This window comes from Nerophis lumbriciformis, linkage group LG22 (assembly GCF_033978685.3).
Source record: "Nerophis lumbriciformis linkage group LG22, RoL_Nlum_v2.1, whole genome shotgun sequence".
NCBI classification, from domain to species: Eukaryota; Metazoa; Chordata; class Actinopteri; order Syngnathiformes; family Syngnathidae; genus Nerophis; species Nerophis lumbriciformis.
In genome coordinates, this window is record NC_084569.2 from 40,841,284 (window position 1) to 40,863,958 (window position 22,675).

A 22,675-nucleotide genomic window follows, 5' to 3' on the forward strand; every position below is an offset into this window, starting at 1 on the left:
TGATGTAAGTGTCTATATTAGCTATATTAGCCTACTATCAAAATTACTTTAAAAGTCTTATATAAGTGTTATAGTGAAGGCAACACATGATGTAAGTGTCTATATTACCTATGTTAGCCTACTATCAAAATGACTTTGAAAATCTTATATAATTGTTATAATGAAGGCAACACAAGATGTAAGTGTCTATATTAGCCTACTATCAAAATGACTTTAAAAGTCTTATATAAGTGTTATAAAGAAGACAACACATGATGTAAGTGTCTATATTAGCTATATTAGCCTACTATCAAAATGACTTTAAAAGTCTTATATAAGTGTTATAATGAAGACAACACATGATGTGTCTATATAGCTATATTAGCCTACTATCAAAATGACTTTGAAAATCTTATATAATTGTTATAATGAAGGCAACACAAGATGTAAGTGTCTATATTAGCCTACTATCAAAATGACTTTGAAAATCTTATATAATTGTTATAATGAAGGCAACACAAGATGTAAGTGTCTATATTAGCCTACTATCAAAATGACTTTAAAAGTCTTATATAAGTGTTATAAAGAAGACAACACATGATGTAAGTGTCTATATTAGCTATATTAGCCTACTATCAAAATGACTTTAAAAGTCTTATATAAGTGTTATAATGAAGGCAACACATGATGTAAGTGTCTATATTAGCTATATTAGCCTACTATCAAAATGACTTTGAAAATCTTATATAAATGTTGTAATGAGGGCAACACATGATGTAAGTGTCTATATTAGCTATATTAGCCTACTATCAAAATGACTTTAAAAGTCTTACATAAGTGTTATAATGAAGACAACACATGATGTAAGTGTCTATGTTAGCTATATTAGCCTACTATCAAAATGACTTTAAAAGTCTTATATAAGTGTTATAATGAAGGCAACACATGATGTAAGTGTCTATATTAGCTATATTAGCCTACTATCAAAATGACTTTAAAAGTCTTATATAAGTGTTATAGTGAAGGCAACACATGATGTAAGTGTCTATATTACCTATGTTAGCCTACTATCAAAATGACTTTGAAAGTCTTATATAAGTGTTATAATGAAGACAACACATGATGTAAGTGTCTATATTAGCTATTTTAGCCTACTATCAAAATGACTTTGAAAATCTTATATAAGTGTTGTAATGAGGGCAACACATGATGTAAGTGTCTATATTAGCTATATTAGCCTACTATCAAAATGACTTTAAAAGTCTTACATAAGTGTTATAATGAAGACAACACATGATGTAAGTGTCTATATTAGCTATATTAGCCTACTATCAAAATGACTTTGAAAATCTTATATAATTGTTATAATGAAGGCAACACAAGATGTAAGTGTCTATATTAGCCTACTATCAAAATGACTTTAAAAGTCTTATATAAGTGTTATAATGAAGACAACACATGATGTAAGTGTCTATATTAGCTATTTTAGCCTACTATCAAAATGACTTTGAAAATCTTATATAAGTGTTGTAATGAGGGCAACACATGATGTAAGTGTCTATATTAGCTATATTAGCCTACTATCAAAATGACTTTAAAAGTCTTACATAAGTGTTATAATGAAGACAACACATGATGTAAGTGTCTATATTAGCTATATTAGCCTACTATCAAAATGACTTTGAAAATCTTATATAAGTGTTGTAATGAGGGCAACACATTATGTAAGTGTCTATATTAGCCTACTATCAAAATGACTTTAAAAGTCTTATATAAGTGTTATAAAGAAGACAACACATGATGTAGGTGTCTATATTAGCTATATTAGCCTACTATCAAAATGACTTTAAAAGTCTTATATAAGTGTTATAATGAAGGCAACACATGATGTAAGTGTCTATATTAGCTATATTAGCCTACTATCAAAATTACTTTAAAAGTCTTATATAAGTGTTATAGTGAAGGCAACACATGATGTAAGTGTCTATATTACCTATGTTAGCCTACTATCAAAATGACTTTGAAAATCTTATATAATTGTTATAATGAAGGCAACACAAGATGTAAGTGTCTATATTAGCCTACTATCAAAATGACTTTAAAAGTCTTATATAAGTGTTATAAAGAAGACAACACATGATGTAAGTGTCTATATTAGCTATATTAGCCTACTATCAAAATGACTTTGAAAATCTTATATAATTGTTATAATGAAGGCAACACAAGATGTAAGTGTCTATATTAGCCTACTATCAAAATGACTTTAAAAGTCTTATATAAGTGTTATAAAGAAGACAACACATGATGTAAGTGTCTATATTAGCTATATTAGCCTACTATCAAAATGACTTTAAAAGTCTTACATAAGTGTTATAATGAAGACAACACATGATGTGTCTATATAGCTATATTAGCCTACTATCAAAATTACTTTGAAAATCTTATATAATTGTTATAATGAAGGCAACACAAGATGTAAGTGTCTATATTAGCCTACTATCAAAATGACTTTAAAAGTCTTATATAAGTGTTATAATGAAGGCAACACATGATGTAAGTGTCTATATTAGCCTACTATCAAAATTACTTTAAAAGTCTTATATAAGTGTTATAATGAAGGCAACACATGATGTAAGTGTCTATATTAGCTATATTAGCCTACTATCAAAATTACTTTAAAAGTCTTATATAAGTGTTATAGTGAAGGCAACACATGATGTAAGTGTCTATATTACCTATGTTAGCCTACTATCAAAATGACTTTGAAAATCTTATATAAGTGTTGTAATGAGGGCAACACATGATGTAAGTGTCTATATTAGCTATATTAGCCTACTATCAAAATGACTTTAAAAGTCTTACATAAGTGTTATAATGAAGACAACACATGATGTAAGTGTCTATGTTAGCTATATTAGCCTACTATCAACATTTTGCAAATAATCATTAACTTTAGAATTTGATGCCAGCAACACGTGACAAAAAAGTTGGGAAAGGTGGCAAAAAAGAGTGAGAAAGTTGAGGAATGCTCTTATTTGGAACATCCCACAGGTGAACAGGCTAATTGGGAACAGGTGGGTGCCATGATTGGGGTATAAAAGTAGATTCCATGAAATGCTCAGTCATTCACAAACAAGGACGGGGCGAGGGTCACCACTTTGTCAACAAATGCCTGAGCAAATTGTTGAACAGTTTAAGAAAAACCTTTCTCAAGCAGCTATTGCAAGGAATTTTAGGGATTTCACCATCTACGCTCCGTAATATCATCAAAGGGTTCAGAGAATGTCTGAGAATCACTGCACGTAAGCAGCTAAGCCCGTGACCTTCCATCCCTCAGGCTGTACTGCATCAACAAGCGACATCAGTGTGTAAAGGATATCACCACATGGGCTCAGGAACACTTCAGAAAACCACTGTCAGTAACTACAGTTGGTCGCTACATCTGTAAGTGCAAGGTAAAACTCTACTATGCAAGGCGAAAACCGTTTATCAACAACACCCAGAAACAGTTCACTGGGCCTGAGCTCATCTAAGATGGACTGATACAAAGTGGAAAAGTGTTCTGTGGTCTGACGAGTCCACATTTCAAATTGTTTTTTGGAAACTGTGGACGTCGTGTCCTCCGGACCAAAGAGGAAAAGAACCATCCGGGTTGTTCTAGGGTGAAAGTGTAAAAGTCAGCATGTGTGATGGTATGGGGGTGTATTAGTGGCCAAGACATGGGTACCGTATTTTCCGCACCATAAGGCGCCCTGGGTTATAAGCCGCGCCTTCAATGAACGGCATATTTCAAAACTTTGTCCACCTATAAGCCGCCCCGTGTTATAAGCCGCATCTAACTGCGCTAAAGGAATGTCAAAAAAACAGTCAGATAGGTCAGTCAAACTTTAATAATATATTAAAAACCAGCGTGATGTGGGCGCGCATGGAGTCGTATATCAACATGGACAGAGCTGCGTGAAAAAAGCCACCCGGCCTCTTCGCGTAAACTTCCCTTAACCACTCGCTCACCTTTTCTTCATCCATCCATCCCTTCGAGTTAGCTTTTATGATGACGCCGGCTGGAAAGGTCTCTTTTGGCAAGGTCTTCCTTTTGAATATCACCATGGGTGGAAGTTTCTGGCCATTAGCATGGCAAGCTAGAACCACAGTGAAGGATGACTTCTCATTCCCTGTGGTGCGAATATTCACCGTACGTGCTCCCGTTGTATCCACAGTGCGGTTCACAGGAATATCAAAAGTCAGTGGAACCTCGTCCATGTTGATAATGTTCTCTGGCCGGATCTTTTTTTCAGCTATCTTGTTTTTACAATATGCACGGAAAGTAGCCAGCTTTTCTTGAAAGTCTTTAGGCAGTTGCTGTGAAATAGTCCGTGTGCGGATGGAGAGATTGCGTCTTTTCATGAACCGGAAACCTGTCGCTTAGTAGGAGCCATTTTGTGGTCTTTACAGATGTAAACACACAAAGGAAATGAAACGTAATATCCGCGCGCTTCTTCTTCTTCTTCTACGCGGGCGGGTGGTTGCTTACAGTAGAAGAAGAAGCGCTTCCTGTTTTATGGGGGCGGGTGCTTACCTTGGCGGTTGCTTGCGTAGAAGAAGAAGCGCTTCCTCTTCTACGGGGAAAAAAGATGGCGGCTGTTTATCGTAGTTGCGAGACCGAAACTTTATGAAAATGAATCTTAATATTAATCCATATATAAAGCGCACCGGGTTATAAGCCGCACTGTCAGCTTTTGAGTAAATTTGTGGTTTTTAGGTGCGGCTAATAGTGCGGAAAATACGGTAACTTACACATCTGTGAAGGCACCATTAATGCTGAAAGGTACATACAGCTTTTGGAGCAACATATGTTGCCATCCAAGCATGGACGCCCCTGCTTATTTCAGCAAGACAATGCCAAGCCACGTGTTACAACAGCGTGGCTTCATAGTAAAAGAGTGCGTGTACTAGACTGGCCTGCCTGTAGTCCAGACATTGAAAATGTGTGAAGGCTAAAATATGAGAAGGGAGACTGTTGAACAACTTAAGCTGTACATCAAGCAAGAATGGGAAAGAATTCCACTTCAAAAATGTGTCTCCTCAGTTCCCAAACCTTTACTGAGTGTTGTTAAAAGGAAAGGCCATGTGACACACTGGTAAAAAAATGCCTTTTTTGCAATGTGTTGCTGCCATTAAATTCTAACTTAATGATTATTTACAAAAAGTGTGAACATGAAATATCTTGTCTTTGCAGTCTATTCAATTGAATATAAGTTGAAAAGGATTTGTTGTATTCTCTTTTTATTGACCATTTACACAACCTGACAACTTCACTGCTTTTGGGGTTTTGTCAATCAAATCTCCATTATCTGCATTTGGCTGCCTCTTGCAAGCCTTTTTTCTATAGTATTTATCCCACACAAAAAAGAGTTCTTGTGAACAATAGGCAAAAATTCCTCCCCCCAAAAAGTGCATTTCCTCTTGAAGAAAGTGTAGCCATTGTTTAAAAAGTAGTGTTGTCACGTGACAGATGTGATGCAGCTGTGTTGTTCTTATCTGGGAGTGATACGGTGCACTTTACACAGAGAGGTGAGGCGTGACGACTCCGTGAGAGGGCCAACTGCCTCTGGAGAGGTCAGCGCCGAGGGCCCGCTGCTTTTAAAAATGCAATAGATTCCATTATTTGGCCGTCGTAAAAGTGAACTCCTAATGATCCATTATTCATGTTAAAACCTGCTGCTTTATTCATGCACCTTCTTCTGGAGGAGTCTGACTCTCTGTGGGCCCCTGGCAGGCCCCTGTGTGTCACCTCTGACTGTGTGTTGGCCCCTGGCAGGCCCCTGTGTGTCACCTCTGACTGTGTGTTGGCCCCTGTGTGTCACCTCTGACTGTGTGGGCCCCTGTGTGTCACCTCTGACTGTGTGGGCCCCTGTGTGTCACCTCTGACTGTGTGGGCCCCTGTGTGTCACCTCTGACTGTGTGTTGGTCCCTGGCTGGCCCCTGTGTGTCACCTCTGACTGTGTGGGCCCCTGTGTGTCACCTCTGACTGTGTGTTGGTCCCCGGCAGGCCCCTGTGTGTCACCTCTGACTGTGTGGGCCCCTGTGTGTCACCTCTGACTGTGTGTTGGTCCCTGGCAGGCCCCTGTGTGTAACCTCTGACTGTGTGGGCCCCTGTGTGTCACCTCTGGCTGTCTGTTGGCCCCTGTGTGTCACCTTTGATTGTGTGTTGGCCCCTGGCAGGCCCCTGTGTGTCACCTCTGACTGTGTGTTGGCCCCTGGCAGGCCCCTGTGTGTCACCTCTGACTGTGTGGGCCCCTGTGTGTCACCTATGACTGTGTGGGCCCCTGTGTGTCACCTCTGACTGTGTGTTGGCCCCTGGCAGGCCCCTGTGTGTCACCTCTGACTGTGTGGGCCCCTGTGTGTCACCTCTGACTGTGTGGGCCCCTGTGTGTCACCTCTGACTGTGTGTTGGTCCCTGGCAGGCCCCTGTGTGGCACCTCTGACTGTCTGTTGGCCCCTGTGTGTCACCTTTGATTGTGTGTTGGCCCCTGGCAGGCCCCTGTGTGTCACCTCTGACTGTGTGGGCCCCTGTGTGTCACCTATGACTGTGTGGGCCCCTGTGTGTCACCTCTGACTGTGTGTTGGCCCCTGGCAGGCCCCTGTGTGTCACCTCTGACTGTGTGGGCCCCTGTGTGTCACCTCTGACTGTGTGGGCCCCTGTGTGTCACCTCTGACTGTGTGTTGGTCCCTGGCAGGCCCCTGTGTGGCACCTCTGACTGTCTGTTGGCCCCTGTGTGTCACCTTTGATTGTGTGTTGGCCCCTGGCAGGCCCCTGTGTGTCACCTCTGACTGTGTGTTGGCCCCTGGCAGGCCCCTGTGTGTCACCTCTGACTGTGTGGGCCCCTGTGTGTCACCTATGACTGTGTGGGCCCCTGTGTGTCACCTCTGACTGTGTGTTGGCCCCTGGCAGGCCCCTGTGTGTCACCTCTGACTGTGTGGGCCCCTGTGTGTCACCTATGACTGTGTGGGCCCCTGTGTGTCACCTCTGACTGTGTGTTGGTCCCTGGCAGGCCCCTGTGTGTCACCTCTGACTGTGTGTTGGCCCCTGACAGGCCCCTGTGTGTCACTTCTGACTGTGTGTTGGTCCCTGGCAGGCCCCTGTGTGTCACCTCTGACTGTGTGGGCCCCTGTGTGTCACCTTTGACTGTGTGGGCCCCTGTGTGTCACCTCTGACTGTGTGTTGGTCCCCGGCAGGCCCCTGTGTGTCACCTCTGACTGTGTGTTGGCCCCTGGCAGGCCCCTGTGTGTCACCTCTGACTGTGTGTTGGCCCCTGGCAGGCCCCTGTGTGTCACCTCTGACTGTGTGGGCCCCTGTGTGTCACCTCTGACTGTGTGGGCCCCTGTGTGTCACCTCTGACTGTGTGTTGGCCCCTGGCAGGCCCCTGTGTGTCACCTCTGACTGTGTGGGCCCCTGTGTGTCACCTCTGGCAGGCCCCTGTGTGTCACCTCTGACTGTATGGGCCCCTGTGTGTCACCTCTGACTGTGTGTTGGCCCCTGTGTGTCACCTCTGACTGTGTGGGCCCCTGTGTGTCACCTCTGGCAGGCCCCTGTGTGTCACCTCTGACTGTATGGGCCCCTGTGTGTCACCTCTGACTGTGTGTTGGTCCCTGGCAGGCCCCTATGTGTCACCTCTGACTGTGCGTTGGCCCCTGTGTGTCACCTCTGACTGTGTGGGCCCCTGTGGGTCACCTCTGACTGTGTGTTGGTCCCTGGCAGGCCCCTGTGTGTCACCTCTGACTGTGTGGGCCCCTGTGTGTCACCTCTGACTGTGTGTTGGTCCCTGGCTGGCCCCTGTGTGTCACTTCTGACTGTGTGGGCCCCTGACAGGCCTCTGTGTGTCACCTCTGTCTGTGTGGGCCCCTGGCAGGCCCCTGTGTGTCACCTCTGACTGTGTGTTGGCCCCTGGCAGGCCCCTGTGTGTCACCTCTGACTGTGTGTTGGCCCCTGGCAGGCCCCTGTGTGTCACCTCTGACTGTGTGGGCCCCTGTGTGTCACCTCTGACTGTGTGTGTTGGCCCCTGACAGGCCCCTGTGTGTCACCCTGGTCTTCAGCACCAAAGGACAGAGGTACCTGAGAGTGGGCCTGGCCGTGCCTCTCCTGGGCTCCGTGGCCAGCCTGAGGAGGATGGTGGCTGACGAGGGCAACATCTCCCCAGACCAGGTGAGAGGTTTAGGGGGCCCTTCTTAAAGGGGCCCTGTTAGAATACAGTCGTGTAGTAGACCTAAGTATTCATTAAGTACCACCATAATGACAACATTAAATACAGTAGTGTAGTAGACCTAAGTATTCATTAAGTACCACCATAATGACAACATTAAATACAGTAGTGTAGTAGACCTAAGTATTCATTAAGTACCACCATAATGACAACATTAAATACAGTAGTGTAGTAGACCTAAGTATTCATCAAGTACCACCATAATGTCATCATTAAATACAGTAGTGTAGTAGACCTAAGTATTCATTAAGTACCACCATAATGTCATCATTAAATACAGTAGTGTAGTAGACCTAAGTATTCATTAAGTACCACCATAATGACATCATTAAATACAGTAGTGTAGTAGACCTAAGTATTCATTACGTTTTTTGGCGGCCCGATTGTAAAAAAAAAAAAAAAACACTGCCCTAAAATACTCAAGTATTTTCTAGTGGCTAGTATGATTGGTGTAAAGGAAGTAGTCCTCCTAATGCTTCATTCTCACTGCAATGTCTCTTCCTCCGCAGGTGATCCTGACTGAGGTTTACTCCACAGGCTTCCAGCGCTCCTTCTTCGATGGCGACGATCTCACCAGTGTGGCCGAAAATGACGTCATCTACGCCTTCCAGGCTCCGCCCCTCTACATCAGAGGAGGCTCCGCGCGGACCTCAGGTGAATTTATGCTTCTGAAAATGTATATATATAATGTAGTAACCTTCATAACAATATGTAATATGTACAATATACACACTGCAAGTATATATATAATGTAGTAACAGACACCTTCATAACAATATGTAATATGTACAATATACACACTGCAAGTATATATATATAATGTAGTAACAGACACCTTCATAACAATATGTAATATGTACAATATACACACTGCAAGTATATATATAATGTAGTAACAGACACCTTCATAACAATATGTAATATGTACAATATACACACTGCAAGTATATATATAATGTAGTAACCTTCATAACAATATGTAATATGTACAATATACACACTGCAAGTATATATATAATGTAGTAACAGACACCTTCATAACAATATGTAATATGTACAATATACACACTGCAAGTATATGTATAATGTAGTAACAGACACCTTCATAACAATATGTAATAAGTACAATATACACACTGCAAGTATATATATAATGTAGTAACAGACACCTTCATAACAATATGTAATATGTACAATATACACACTGCAAGTATATATATAATGTAGTAACAGACACCTTCATAACAATATGTAATATGTACAATATACACACTGCAAGTATATATATAATGTAGTAACAGACACCTTCATAACAATATGTAATATATACAATATACACACTGCAAGTATATATATAATGTAGTAACAGACACCTTCATAACAATATGTAATATGTACAATATACACACTGCAAGTATATATATAATGTAGTAACAGACACCTTCATAACAATATGTACAATATACACACTGCAAGTATATATATAATGTAGTAACAGACACCTTCATAACAATATGTAATATGTACAATATACACACTACAAGTATATATATAATGTAGTAACAGACACCTTCATAACAATATGTAATATGTACAATATACACACTGCAAGTATATATATAATGTAGTAACAGACACCTTCATAACAATATGTAATATGTACAATATACACACTGCAAGTATATATATATAATGTAGTAACAGACACCTTCATAACAATATGTAATATGTACAATATACACACTGCAAGTACATATATAATGTAGTAACAGACACCTTCATAACAATATGTAATATGTACAATATACACACTGCAAGTATATATATAATGTACTAACCTTCATAACAATATGTAATATGTACAATATACACACTACAAGTATATATAATGTAGTAACAGACACCTTCATAACAACATGTAATATGTACAATATACACACTGCAAGTATATATAATGTAGTAACAGACACCTTCATAACAATATGTTATATGTACAATATACACACTGCAAGTATATATATAATGTAGTAACAGACACATTCATAACAATATGTAATATGTACAATATACACACTGCAAGTATATATATAATGTAGTAACAGACACCTTCATAACAATAGGTATGAAGGTGTACGGGCGGATGGCGGGCGGGTGCGGTTCTGATCAAATGTTAGATCGGGTGGATTGCGGATGGTTGACGACTTTCTGATGCGGTTGCGGATGAAATAATTGCCTATCCGCGCATCTCTAGTAGATGGTGAAATCCCTAAATTCCTTGTTGAGAAATGTTGTTCTTAAACAATTTGCTCAGGCATTTGTCGACAAAGTGGTGACCCTCGCCCCGTCCTTGTTTGTGAATGACTGAGCATTTCATGGAAGCTGCTTTTATAGCCAATCATGGCACCCACCTGTTCCCAATTAGCCTGTTAACCTGTGGGATGTTCCAAATAAGTGATGAGCATTCCTCAGCTTTCTCACTCTTTTTTGCCACTTGTGCCAGCTTTTTTGAAACATGTTGCAGGCATCAAATTCCAAAAGAGCTAATATTAATATTACTGGTACTTTTTAGAGGCGGTATAGTAGCGAATATGATTGAGTAGTATTGGTACTATACTAGTACTGATACAACCCTAGTCGGGGCACACTATCGTTATGTCTGTGTGAAGAGCGGGATGTGCTAACGTGCCTGGTGAAGAGCAGAGTGATGGATCAGGTGTCAGGAGATTTAATAAAACATGGGGGTTTGGGGAAGGCTCAGTAACTTTTTCCGATCAATTCGTCCTCGACGGCGTGTGCGACGATTCATCACAGTCAAGCTCCGAGGCGCTGACGCTGTCGAGCGTGTGACAAAAATGCAGGCGTCACATTTCGCAGGGATCTCACAAACTTGGCACACCTTTTCTGTGCGGGTGCAAACAGGCACCTGCCCGCCACATGACGCCCATCAGACAAAACCACCTGGGCGGAGTTCAGGGCCGCCGCCGCCGCCAGTCCATCTGCTCCGTGAATCAATGCCCCCCCCCAGAAATAGAAAGCTGGCTCACGGTGTTAAGTTTGGAGATCAGTCCAAGGAATCCGTCACGGCGTGGAGAAGAACTTTTAAGAAAGACCAACAGAAATGTGTCTTTGTTTGCAGGGTACCATCACAGTCTGCCATCTTCCCCGTTCGCCACCGGTCCCGAGGGGCAAAGGTTAGCCACGTCCGGGGCTTTGTCTTCCGAGTTCCTCAACCACGGCGTCCCGGCCAAGATTCTGCTGCTGGTATGCAACGCTGCAGGAGCGGGACAGCAGACGGTTAGGTAATGACTCCACTTTCTTCTTTCAATAGCACCTGCCCTCAGGTTGAGTGAGGCCCAAAAATAAAGTCTCAATTTGTATTCCTGCTTTTTAAAAGAAACGGATAAATACAGAAGACAGGGATCATTGCTTTCATTCCATCAAAAACTAGTAGTTCAAAAAGACAGCTAAAAGTACGTCTTTCATTTGGCCCGCGAGACCAAGGAAGCTTACCCACAGGGGGATGGGGTTCATTTTAATAGTCTGACCATTTTCATGCTGCTATTATTCTGCCATCTAGTGCACAATGTAAATATTTCAGGTCCCTTTCATTATTCTGCAGCATTTACTTATACGACCCAATGCAAACAACCTTACCTAGTCATGGTGGAAAAAGAAAATGCATCCAACACAAAAAGTGAACAGACATGGTCACACATAACAACCTGCTCATTGAACTGTGGGGATATTATGGAAAACATCCATGCACCGTGAAAAAAATAATCTCAATTACACCCATTTAAATCCATTACAAAGCATGATGGGAAAAATGCAAAACACTCTCCACACTTGTATCCATGTTTGGCACATTTTAGCAGCTTGATATTTCTGATTGATTACAAAACTTTAAGGAGGTTGTCACGGAAGTAAACAAGGTAGGAGTCACATTTTTACATACTCTCAATATCCAATTATATTTATTATTATTATTATTATTATGTGTCCATTATATTAACATAATATGTACACATATATACATATATATATATATATATATATATATATATTAGGACTGCAACTAACAATTAGTTTGATAATCGATTAATCTGTCGATTATTACTTCGATTAATCGATTAATAATCGGATAAAAGAGTATGACGTAGACTAAAAAGCTACCATAATAGCAATATAAAATATAACATATATGTAATATTTACGTGTTATATATACAGTATATAATATATATTGATATATTATATTATATTTTGTATTTTTTTATTTAAAAAATGTTGTATTGTTTATATATATATATATTAGGACTGCAACTAAGAATTAATTTGATAATCGATTAATCTGTCGATTATTACTTCGATTAGTCGATTAATAATCGGATAAAAGGGTATGAAGTAGACTAAAAAGCTACCATAATAGCAATATAACATATATGTAATATTTACGTGTTATATATACAGTATATAATATATATTATATTATTATATTATATTTGTATTTTTTTATTTAAAAAATGTTGTATTGTTTATATATATATATATATATATATATATATATATATATATATATATATATATATATATATATATATATATATATATATATATATATATATATTAGGACTGCAACTAAGAATTAATTTGATAATCGATTAATCTGTCGGCTATTACTTCGATTAATCGATTAATAATCGGATAAAAGAGTATGACGTAGACTAAAAAGCTACCATAATAGCAATATAAAATATAACATATATGGAATATTTACGTGTTATATATACAGTATATAATATGTATTGATATATTATATTATTATATTATATTTGTATTTTTTTATTTAAAAAATGTTGTATTGTTTATATATATATATATATATATATATATATATATATATATATATATATATATATATATATATATATATATATATATATATATTAGGACTGCAACTAAGAATTAATTTGATAATCGATTAATCTGTCGATTATTACTTCGATTAGTCGATTAATAATCGGATAAAAGGGTATGAAGTAGACTAAAAAGCTACCATAATAGCAATATAAAATATAACATATATGTAATATTTACGTGTTATATATACAGTATATAATATATATTGATATATTATATTATATTTTGTATTTTTTTATTTAAAAAATGTTGTATTGTTTATATATATATATATATTAGGACTGCAACTAAGAATTAATTTGATAATCGATTAATCTGTCGATTATTACTTCGATTAGTCGATTAATAATCGGATAAAAGGGTATGAAGTAGACTAAAAAGCTACCATAATAGCAATATAAAATATAACATATATGTAATATTTACGTGTTATATATACAGTATATAATATATATTGATATATTATATTATTATATTATATTTGTATTTTTTTATTTAAAAAATGTTGTATTATTTATATATATATATATATATATATATATATATATATATATATATATATATATATATATATATATATATATATATATATATATATATATATATATTAGGACTGCAACTAAGAATTAATTTGATAATCGATTAATCTGTCGATTATTACTTCGATTAATCGATTAATAATCAGATAAAAGAGTATGAAGTAGACTAAAAAGCTACCATAATAGCAATATAAAATATAACATATATGTAATATTTACGTGTTATATATACAGTATATAATATATATTGATTTATTATATTATTATATTATATTTGTATTTTTTATTTAGAAAAATGTTGTATTGTTTATATATATATATATATAATTTATTTATTTATTTATTATTTATTATTATTATTTTATTTTTTTCATAATATATACAATATATAACAAAAATGATAAGTGATAAAAAAGAAAATTTGAGAATAATACCAAAAACAAAGTTAAATGAAGGAAGTCAAAAGGAGCTACTTTGATGTGCCGCCACTCTTTCTGGGTGGATCTGGTGCGAGAGGAAGAGGGATTTTTGCCATGCAGTCTGCTGAAAATGATGGACAGCGCCACTCTACACAGAACCTGAGGCTGTGGTCATCGTTGGAATTGCTACCAATCACATTTTAAGATGCTCAACACTGCTCTCTGGAGGCTAAAGTGGACAGTGCAGCCCCAAATCTGTCACGCTTCATGTGTCAGGTAAATTGTGACGAATGGGGCCAAATGACCTCGGCTCTCTTAATTGAATTATACATGTATTGTTCAACTATTTTGCATGTCCTTCACTACTTTAAAGAGCTGAGTTAATGTTTTTATTAGTCAAGCACTCGCCAGCGTGAGTCGTTATGATTACGGTGGCGAGGGGGAGCGGTCTACTCGCCCTTCCTTCAGCTAAGAAGAGCTACTCTGGGATGCTCACTCAGTTTATATTTAGCTCAGCACCAGAAGCACGTCAAGGTCATTTCACCTCCCAGAAACCGAAACGGCCGACATCCATCTCACTGCGAGAGCGCTGCGGAATCAAACGTCTGAGGGATCCGACATGGGGCGGTCCATCAGACACTTCAGATCAATAGAGGTGAGCTCGCCAGCGCGGCCGTGAGAAAGTCCAATCTCATCGGCGGGGAGTCGGAGTCGCTGTCAGTCTCTCCTTCAAAAATGGCTCGCCGTGATTGATCAAACGTGCCACCCACCATGTGGGACTGGTCTGATGACTGTGGGAGGAGCGGACTTTGGACACACGTCCTCAGTCCTACTAATCAAAGCACTGCCATGAAACTATTATGTAGGGCTGCAGCTAACGATTATTTTTCTATCGATTAATCTATAGATAATTTTTTTTCGATTAATCGGTTAATCTATAGATTTTTTTTTCGATTAATCTATAGATTATTTTTCCTTTTACCGATTTTTTTTTTTTTTTTTTTAAATGAAGAGGAAAAAATAAATGTAGGCCAGTTTTTTCAAAAGGCATGGCTTTTATTTACAAAAAAAAGAGTATGGCCACTCAGTCAACATTGACAACAACATGACAAAATATTCTGTAACAATGTAAACATTTAAAACTTTTAACATTTAACAAAATTAAAAGTAGCTTATTTGCTTTTTAATGTGCAAATATAAAAGTAAACATCCAGTGCAAATCTTAATATTCTGGAATAGTATAAGCATTTAAAAAGTAAAAGTATTGCTTATTTTGCTTTAAAATGTGCAAAAATAAAGATAAACATCCAATACAAAAAAGTGCAAAACGGAAATATTCTGTAACAAGTGTAAACATTTCAACAAAAGTAAAAGTATTGCTTATTTGCTAAAATGTGCAAAAATAAAGCTAAACATCCAATACAAAAAAGTGTACAGTGTAAACATTTCAACAAAAGTAAAAGTATTGCTTATTTTGCTTAATAACACAACAATGATAGTATGATTAAAGTGAAAGTTAATTGTTGGTTTGTACATAGTATATGTAACTGTTCATGTTGTAAAAGGTATTTGCACAACTAATTAACGTTAGCGTTTGTGACACGTCTTGTGCCGTGGGGTTCTTTCAGGACCGACAGACTGAACGCCAGACGGCTTTGCCAGGTTTACAATCTTTTTAATTTTACACAAAGTCTTTTCTCTTCCAACTGCGCGGATCGCGCACCTGGGCACGATTGCGGCGTCGCTCCCGGCGCGCCCCGCCTCGCCGCTCGCTCGCCGCCGCCGCCTCTCCACAGCGTTAAAGAGGAGCGCGTCTTTGTAAACACTGAACAGGCACGCCAAACGCGCCTCTCAGAGCGAAACGGTGCTTTAGTTTATGAATTTACAACGCAGATACAAATGACACATTCATGTTTTTGTGTAATAATGACAACGTATACGCACGCGGACGATTGACTTGTTGATGGTGATGGCAAGAACGCTGTCGGGGGTTTTCTTTTCAAATGTTCGTTCATAGCCGTTGTGCTGCTATGATAGGCCATTTCCGCTCGACACAGTGTGCATACAACAACATTATTAGGCCGTTTATTGAAATACTCCCACACTTTTGACGACTTTTGGCGTGCTTTTTTCCCCTCGCTCGCATCGTCTGCTTTGCGCTCCGCCATGACAGTAAAGTAGTGTGACGTAAATATGCGACGCGCCGACGCACAAAAACGGCGTCGACGTATTTACGTAACCGATGACGTCGACTACGTCGACGCGTCGTTTCAGCCTTACTATTATGTCAACTAGTGTTGTCCACATACCAATGTTTTGGTACCGCTACCTAAATGTATTTCAATAATGGGGACCACAAAAAATGTCATTATTGTCTTTATTTGAACAACAAATGCAGACATACGAGGTGCAGCAAAAAAGGGGTATTTATTAGGGGTGTGGGAAAAAATCGATTCGAATTTGAATCGCGATTCTCACGATTCAGAATCAATTCTCATTTTTAAAAAAATCATTTTTTTTTAATTTTTTAATTATTATTTTTTTAATAAATCAATCCAACAAAACAATACACAGCAATACCATAACAATGCAATCCAATTCCAAAAGCAAAGCCGAGCCCTAACCAATCTGGCGCCCTAGGCAAGATTTTAGGTGGCGCCCCCCCCACATCGGCAGTGAAGTGTATATACTCACAAGAAACCGAATAGCTTTGTCTTTGACCTTTTTTTTACTTAAAGAAAGCAAATTAACAATCAGAATAGTTAACAAGATAAAAAAAAATATGAATAAATAAATGAATGCAAGAAATAAAAAATGAATATATGAAATACAATATTTTTTACATACATATTGCTTAATTTACAATAATGATGTGCACTTTAACAACTAGGCTTACAACTATACCTAATATATAAAGGGGTGGAAAAGTGACTATTACCTGCAGGGCAAACATTAGCTAACCAGAAGGCAATAACAATGTAAACAAAAAACACCTGCTTAAAAGATCTAATACAAATGTCCCTGAGGAATGTAAGGTGGGAGGGGGGGGCGTAATGTTGTAACAAATAATATTTCTATTAAATAGGCTTTACTTTACATTTTAATTAACGTGGGATTATTTTTTGTATTTAGAAATAATAGTACCAACTTTTTTTTTCTTTTTTTTTTTTTCTCCAACATTTGTGGCACTGGCGTGGCGCCCCCTGATGGACGGCGCCCTTAGCATTTGCCTATACGGCCTATGCCACGGGCCGGCCCTGGTACCGCTACCTAAATGTATTTCAACACTTTTCTAAATAATGGGGACCACAAAAAATGTCATTATTGTCTTTATTTGAACAACAAATGCAGACATACGAGGTGCAGCAAAAAAGGGGTATTTATTGGGGGTGTGGGAAAAAATCGATTCGAATTTGAATCGCGATTCTCACGATTCAGAATCGATTCTCATTTTTAAAAAATCTATTTTTTTTTTTTTTTTTTTTTTTTTTTTAATGAATCAATCCAACAAAACAATACACAGCAATACCATAACAATGCAATCCAATTCCAAAACCAAAGCCGAGCCAGCAACACTCAGAAGTGCAATAAACAGAGCAATTGAGAGGCGACACAAACACCACACACAACCAGAGGTGGGTAGTAACGCGCTACATTTACTCCGTTACATCTACTTGAGTAACTTTTGGGATAAATTGTACTTCTAAGAGTAGTTTTAATGCAACATACTTTTACTTTTACTTGAGTATATTTATAGAGAAGGAACGCTACTTTTACTCCGCTACTTTTATCTACATTCAGCTCGCTACTCGCTACTAATTTTTATCGATCTGTTAATGCACGCTTTGTTTGTTTTGGTCTGTCAGACAGACCTTCAAAGTGCCTGCCTTACTGGTGACGTTTCACTTCGTTCCACCAATCAGATGCAGTCACTGGTGACGTTGGACCAATCAAACAGAGCCAGGCGGTCACATGACCTGACTTAAACAAGTTGAAAAACTTATTGGGGTGTTACCATTTAGTGGTCAATTGTACGGAATGTGTACTGTACTGTGCAATCTAATAATAAAAGTTTCAATCAATCAATTAAAAGTGTGAAGGAAAAAATATACTTTTTTTATTTCAACCGTACATCCCGTCAAAAGCGGCCCTGCGATGAGGTGGCGACTTGTCCAGGGTGTACCCCGCCTTCCGCCCGATTGTAGCTGAGATAGGCTCCAGCGCCCCCCGCCACCCCAAAGGGAATAAGCGGTAGAAAATGGATGGATGGATCCCGTCAAAAGCCTCAAGACTGACCGCACATGAGGAAGTTCCTGTCTTCACAATAAAAGTGCCGCTCCATCGCGCCTGCGCTTTCAAAACAAGAGTCTCCGAAAGCCAGCGCAAACAAGCTAGCAAGCTACGGAGTTTGACGCCAATATATTTCTTGTAAAGTGTATAAAAACGAATATGGAAGCTGGACAAATAAGATGCCAAAAACCCACCACTTTCATGTGGTATTAGACAGAAAGGAGGAACTTTTTTTCCTCCTCCATTTGAAAACGTGGACGTTATCATCACTACTGTCTGATTACAATCAATGCAAGTCATCAGAATCAGGTAATACACCAACTTATATTCTTGTCTTCATGAAAGAAAGGAATCTATATGTGTTAAACATGCATGTATATTCATTAAAACACCTTTAACATGTAAACAAAAACAGCAAAATAAATACATATAAATGATATACTGTATATATCAATGTATATGTATGTATATACAGGTAAAAGCCAGTAAATTAGAATATTTTGAAAAACTTGATTTATTTCAGTAATTGCATTCAAAAGGTGTAACTTGTACATTATATTTATTCATTGCACACAGACTGATGCATTCAAATGTTTATTTCATTTAATTTTGATGATTTGAAGTGGCAACAAATGAAAATCCAAAATTCCGTGTGTCACAAAATTAGAATATTACTTAAGGCTAATACAAAAAAGGGATTTTTAGAAATGTTGGCCAACTGAAAAGTATGAAAATGACAAATATGAGCATGTACAATACTCAATACTTGGTTGGAGCTCCTTTTGCCTCAATTACTGCGTTAATGCGGCGTGGCATGGAGTCGATGAGTTTCTGGCACTGCTCAGGTGTTATGAGAGCCCAGGTTGCTCTGATAGTGGCCTTCAACTCCTCTGCGTTTTTGGGTCTGGCATTCTGCATCTTCCTTTTCACAATACCCCACAGATTTTCTATGGGGCTAAGGTCAGGGGAGTTGGCGGGCCAATTTAGAACAGAAATACCATGGTCCGTAAACCAGGCACGGGTAGATTTTGCGCTGTGTGCAGGCGCCAAGTCCTGTTGGAACTTGAAATCTCCATCTCCATAGAGCAGGTCAGCAGCAGGAAGCATGAAGTGCTCTAAAACTTGCTGGTAGACGGCTGCGTTGACCCTGGATCTCAGGAAACAGAGTGGACCGACACCAGCAGATGACATGGCACCCCAAACCATCACCCAACCATGCAAATTTTGCAATTCCTTTGGAAATCGAGGTCCCAGAGTCTGGAGGAAGACAGGAGAGGCACAGGATCCACGTTGCCTGAAGTCTAGTGTAAAGTTTCCACCATCAGTGATGGTTTGGGGTGCCATGTCATCTGCTGGTGTCGGTCCACTCTGTTTCCTGAGATCCAGGGTCAACGCAGCCGTCTACCAGCAAGTTTTAGAGCACTTCATGCTTCCTGCTGCTGACCTACCTCTATGGAGATGGAGATTTCAAGTTCCAACAGGACTTGGCGCCTGCACACAGCGCAAAATCTACCCGTGCCTGGTTTACGGACCATGGTATTTCTGTTCTAAATTGGCCCGCCAACTCCCCTGACCTTAGCCCCATAGAAAATCTGTGGGGTATTGTGAAAAGGAAGATGCAGAATGCCAGACCCAAAAACGCAGAAGAATTGAAGGCCACTATCAGAGCAACCTGGGCTCTCATAACACCTGAGCAGTGCCAGAAACTCATCGACTCCATGCCACGCCGCATTAACGCAGTAATTGAGGCAAAAGGAGCTCCAACCAAGTATTGAGTATTGTACAAGCTCATATTTTTCATTTTCATACTTTTCAGTTGGCCAACATTTCTAAAAATCCCTTTTTTGTATTAGCCTTAAGTAATATTCTAATTTTGTGACACACGGAATTTTGGATTTTCATTTGTTGCCACTTCAAATCATCAAAATTAAATGAAATAAACATTTGAATGCATCAGTCTGTGTGCAATGAATAAATATAATGTACAAGTTACACCTTTTGAATGCAATTACTGAAATAAATCAAGTTTTTCAAAATATTCTAATTTACTGGCTTTTACCTGTATACAATGTTGGTGTTGTTTCCTTGAGTCATATGGCAGTCTACACGCATCCCTTATGTGTGACTGCCATCTACTGGTCACACTTATCATTACACCATTTACCAAATAAATGAGCTTTGAGGTCGGTAAGCACAAGCAGAATTATTGCGTACATTAGGCGCACCGGGTTATAAGGCGCACTGTCGAGTTTTGAGGAAATGAAAGGATTTTAAGTGCGCCTTATAGTCCGGAAAATACTTTGTTTTACTGTGCATGTTTTCAAGACAAATTGCTTGGAAGATTTCACAAAGTGGGTAAGATAAGGTTTCATAAATTGATTTAAACATATTTCTTGTATTCCTAGAAGACGTTGACCCTTTCTTTAGATGTTTTGTGAAGATATCATTGACGTGGCTGCTGCTAATAAATCCGAGCCAGACAATGGAGGCTGCCCTCAATTAAACGTGTCTGGTAATGAATGTGTCATGGGATCCATCCTTTTAGAGTGATGCTTTTCCCTCTCCTCATCTGCCCATGTATTACCTCTCTCCCATAGCGATATTATAATGACAATCCTGCTCTAACGGCGATATCATTTGTTTTATTCATTATTACGCCCTGCCGAGGGAGAGCAGCGCTGTGTTTGTAGAAGTCTAACAGCTTTGGTTTGTGCTCCAGGTTTGGTCCTCCGTTCCTAATGAGGGAGGATCGGTCTGTTTCCTGGGACCAGCTGCAGCAGAGCATCCTCAGCAAACTCTACTACCTGATGATCAATGGAGCGCCGGCGCAGGTAGTTAACAGCTCCTCGTTATAGTGTCAAAACAGAGGTTCATTATGTCTTCTTACTCATATACTTTTTCAAATGTTCTTGTAATCAGACCGTATTTTCGGTATCCATCCATCCATTTGCTACCGCTTGTCCCTTTTGGGGTCGCGGTGGGTGCTGGAGCCTATTTCAGCTGCATTTGGGCGGAAGGCGGGGTACACCGTGGACAAGTCGCCACCTCATCACAGGGCCAACACAGATAGACAGACAACATTCACACACTAGGGACCATTTAGTGTTGCCAATCAGCCTATCCCCAGGTGTATGTCTTTGGAGGTGGGAGGGGCCTATCCCCAGGTGCATGTCTTTGGAGGTGGGAGGGGCCTATCCCCAGGTGCATGTCTTTGGAGGTGGGAGGGGCCTATCCCCAGGTGCATGTCTTTGGAGGTGGGAGGGGCCTATCCCCAGGTGCATGTCTTTGGAGGTGGGAGGAAGCCGGAGTACCCGGAGGGAACCCACGCAGTCACGGGGAGAACATGCAAACTCCACACAGAAAGATCCCCAGCCCGGAATTGAACTCAGGACTATATTAGATGGAATTTGTGCCCGTGTGGCCCGACCTTGCGCTGTGGGGTCTCTGTTGGTGACTTGGTGTGGTGGCGGCGCAGCCCCCGTGTCTGGTCTGGATGCTGTGTCCCGGTTGTTTGGGCGGTGGTGTGTTTGTGCGGGTTTGGGTTGGGGTGGGGGGCCTTTTGGTTGGGGGGGTTGTTGGTGTCTCTTGTTTGCGTGTTGGCGTTCGGGCTGACCGGCGGGCTGGCGCCGGCTGGTCTCCGTGGCCCTGGTGGCGTGTGGTTGCTGGTCGCAGTTTTTCTTTGATCGCTTTAATTTGATTGGCTGGTGCTGGCTGTCTGGGGTTATTGCGGCTGCTGTTTCTGCTGCCGTTTGTTTGTGGTGTGGGCGCCCGTGGCTGCTGGGTCTGGTGCAGGGGTGTGGCTGATGTTGTGACTGGTGGCAGCGCGCGCGCGTGATGGCTGTCGGGGCTGACGAACTGTGTATATGTATGTATATGTGTGTGTATGTATGTATGTTTATATATGTGTATGTGTACATATGTGTATGTATATGTATATATGTGTATGTGTGGGTATGTATACGTGTATGTGTGTATGTGTATGTGTATGTGTGTATGTATGTATGTATGTATATTTCTGGGGGTACGCTCTGGGCCTGCCTGTCAGACGGGGGTCGACGCCTCAGGCTACTGCATCCAAACTGCGTGTCTGGAGCTCCTGGGTCCCGCTGTCCATCCCTTCCGGGTGCCCGTCTTGGTTGGGGCCTGTTGGGCCTAGTCCCTGCGTCTATTGTGGTAGCTTGGTGCTGCAAGGTATTCCGAGGTGCTGCGAGTCGGCCAGTTGCTGGGGTAGTGACCTTGTTTGTCAGCATGTCTGTGATCTTCTTTTA

At 39.8% G+C, this 22,675-nt stretch overlaps 1 protein-coding gene across 1 annotated transcript in view; it reads left to right on the forward strand.

The window, feature by feature from the left end:
- Window positions 1-22,675, forward strand: part of usp43b (ubiquitin specific peptidase 43b) — a 248,565-nt gene that overhangs the window by 169,646 nt on the left and 56,244 nt on the right. Inside the window, exons 5-8 of the mRNA XM_061973859.2 lie at window positions 8,047-8,182; window positions 8,750-8,894; window positions 11,377-11,539; window positions 21,127-21,238. Coding sequence (XP_061829843.2) covers window positions 8,047-8,182; window positions 8,750-8,894; window positions 11,377-11,539; window positions 21,127-21,238 — 556 coding nt within the window. The remainder of the gene's footprint in view (window positions 1-8,046; window positions 8,183-8,749; window positions 8,895-11,376; window positions 11,540-21,126; window positions 21,239-22,675) is intronic.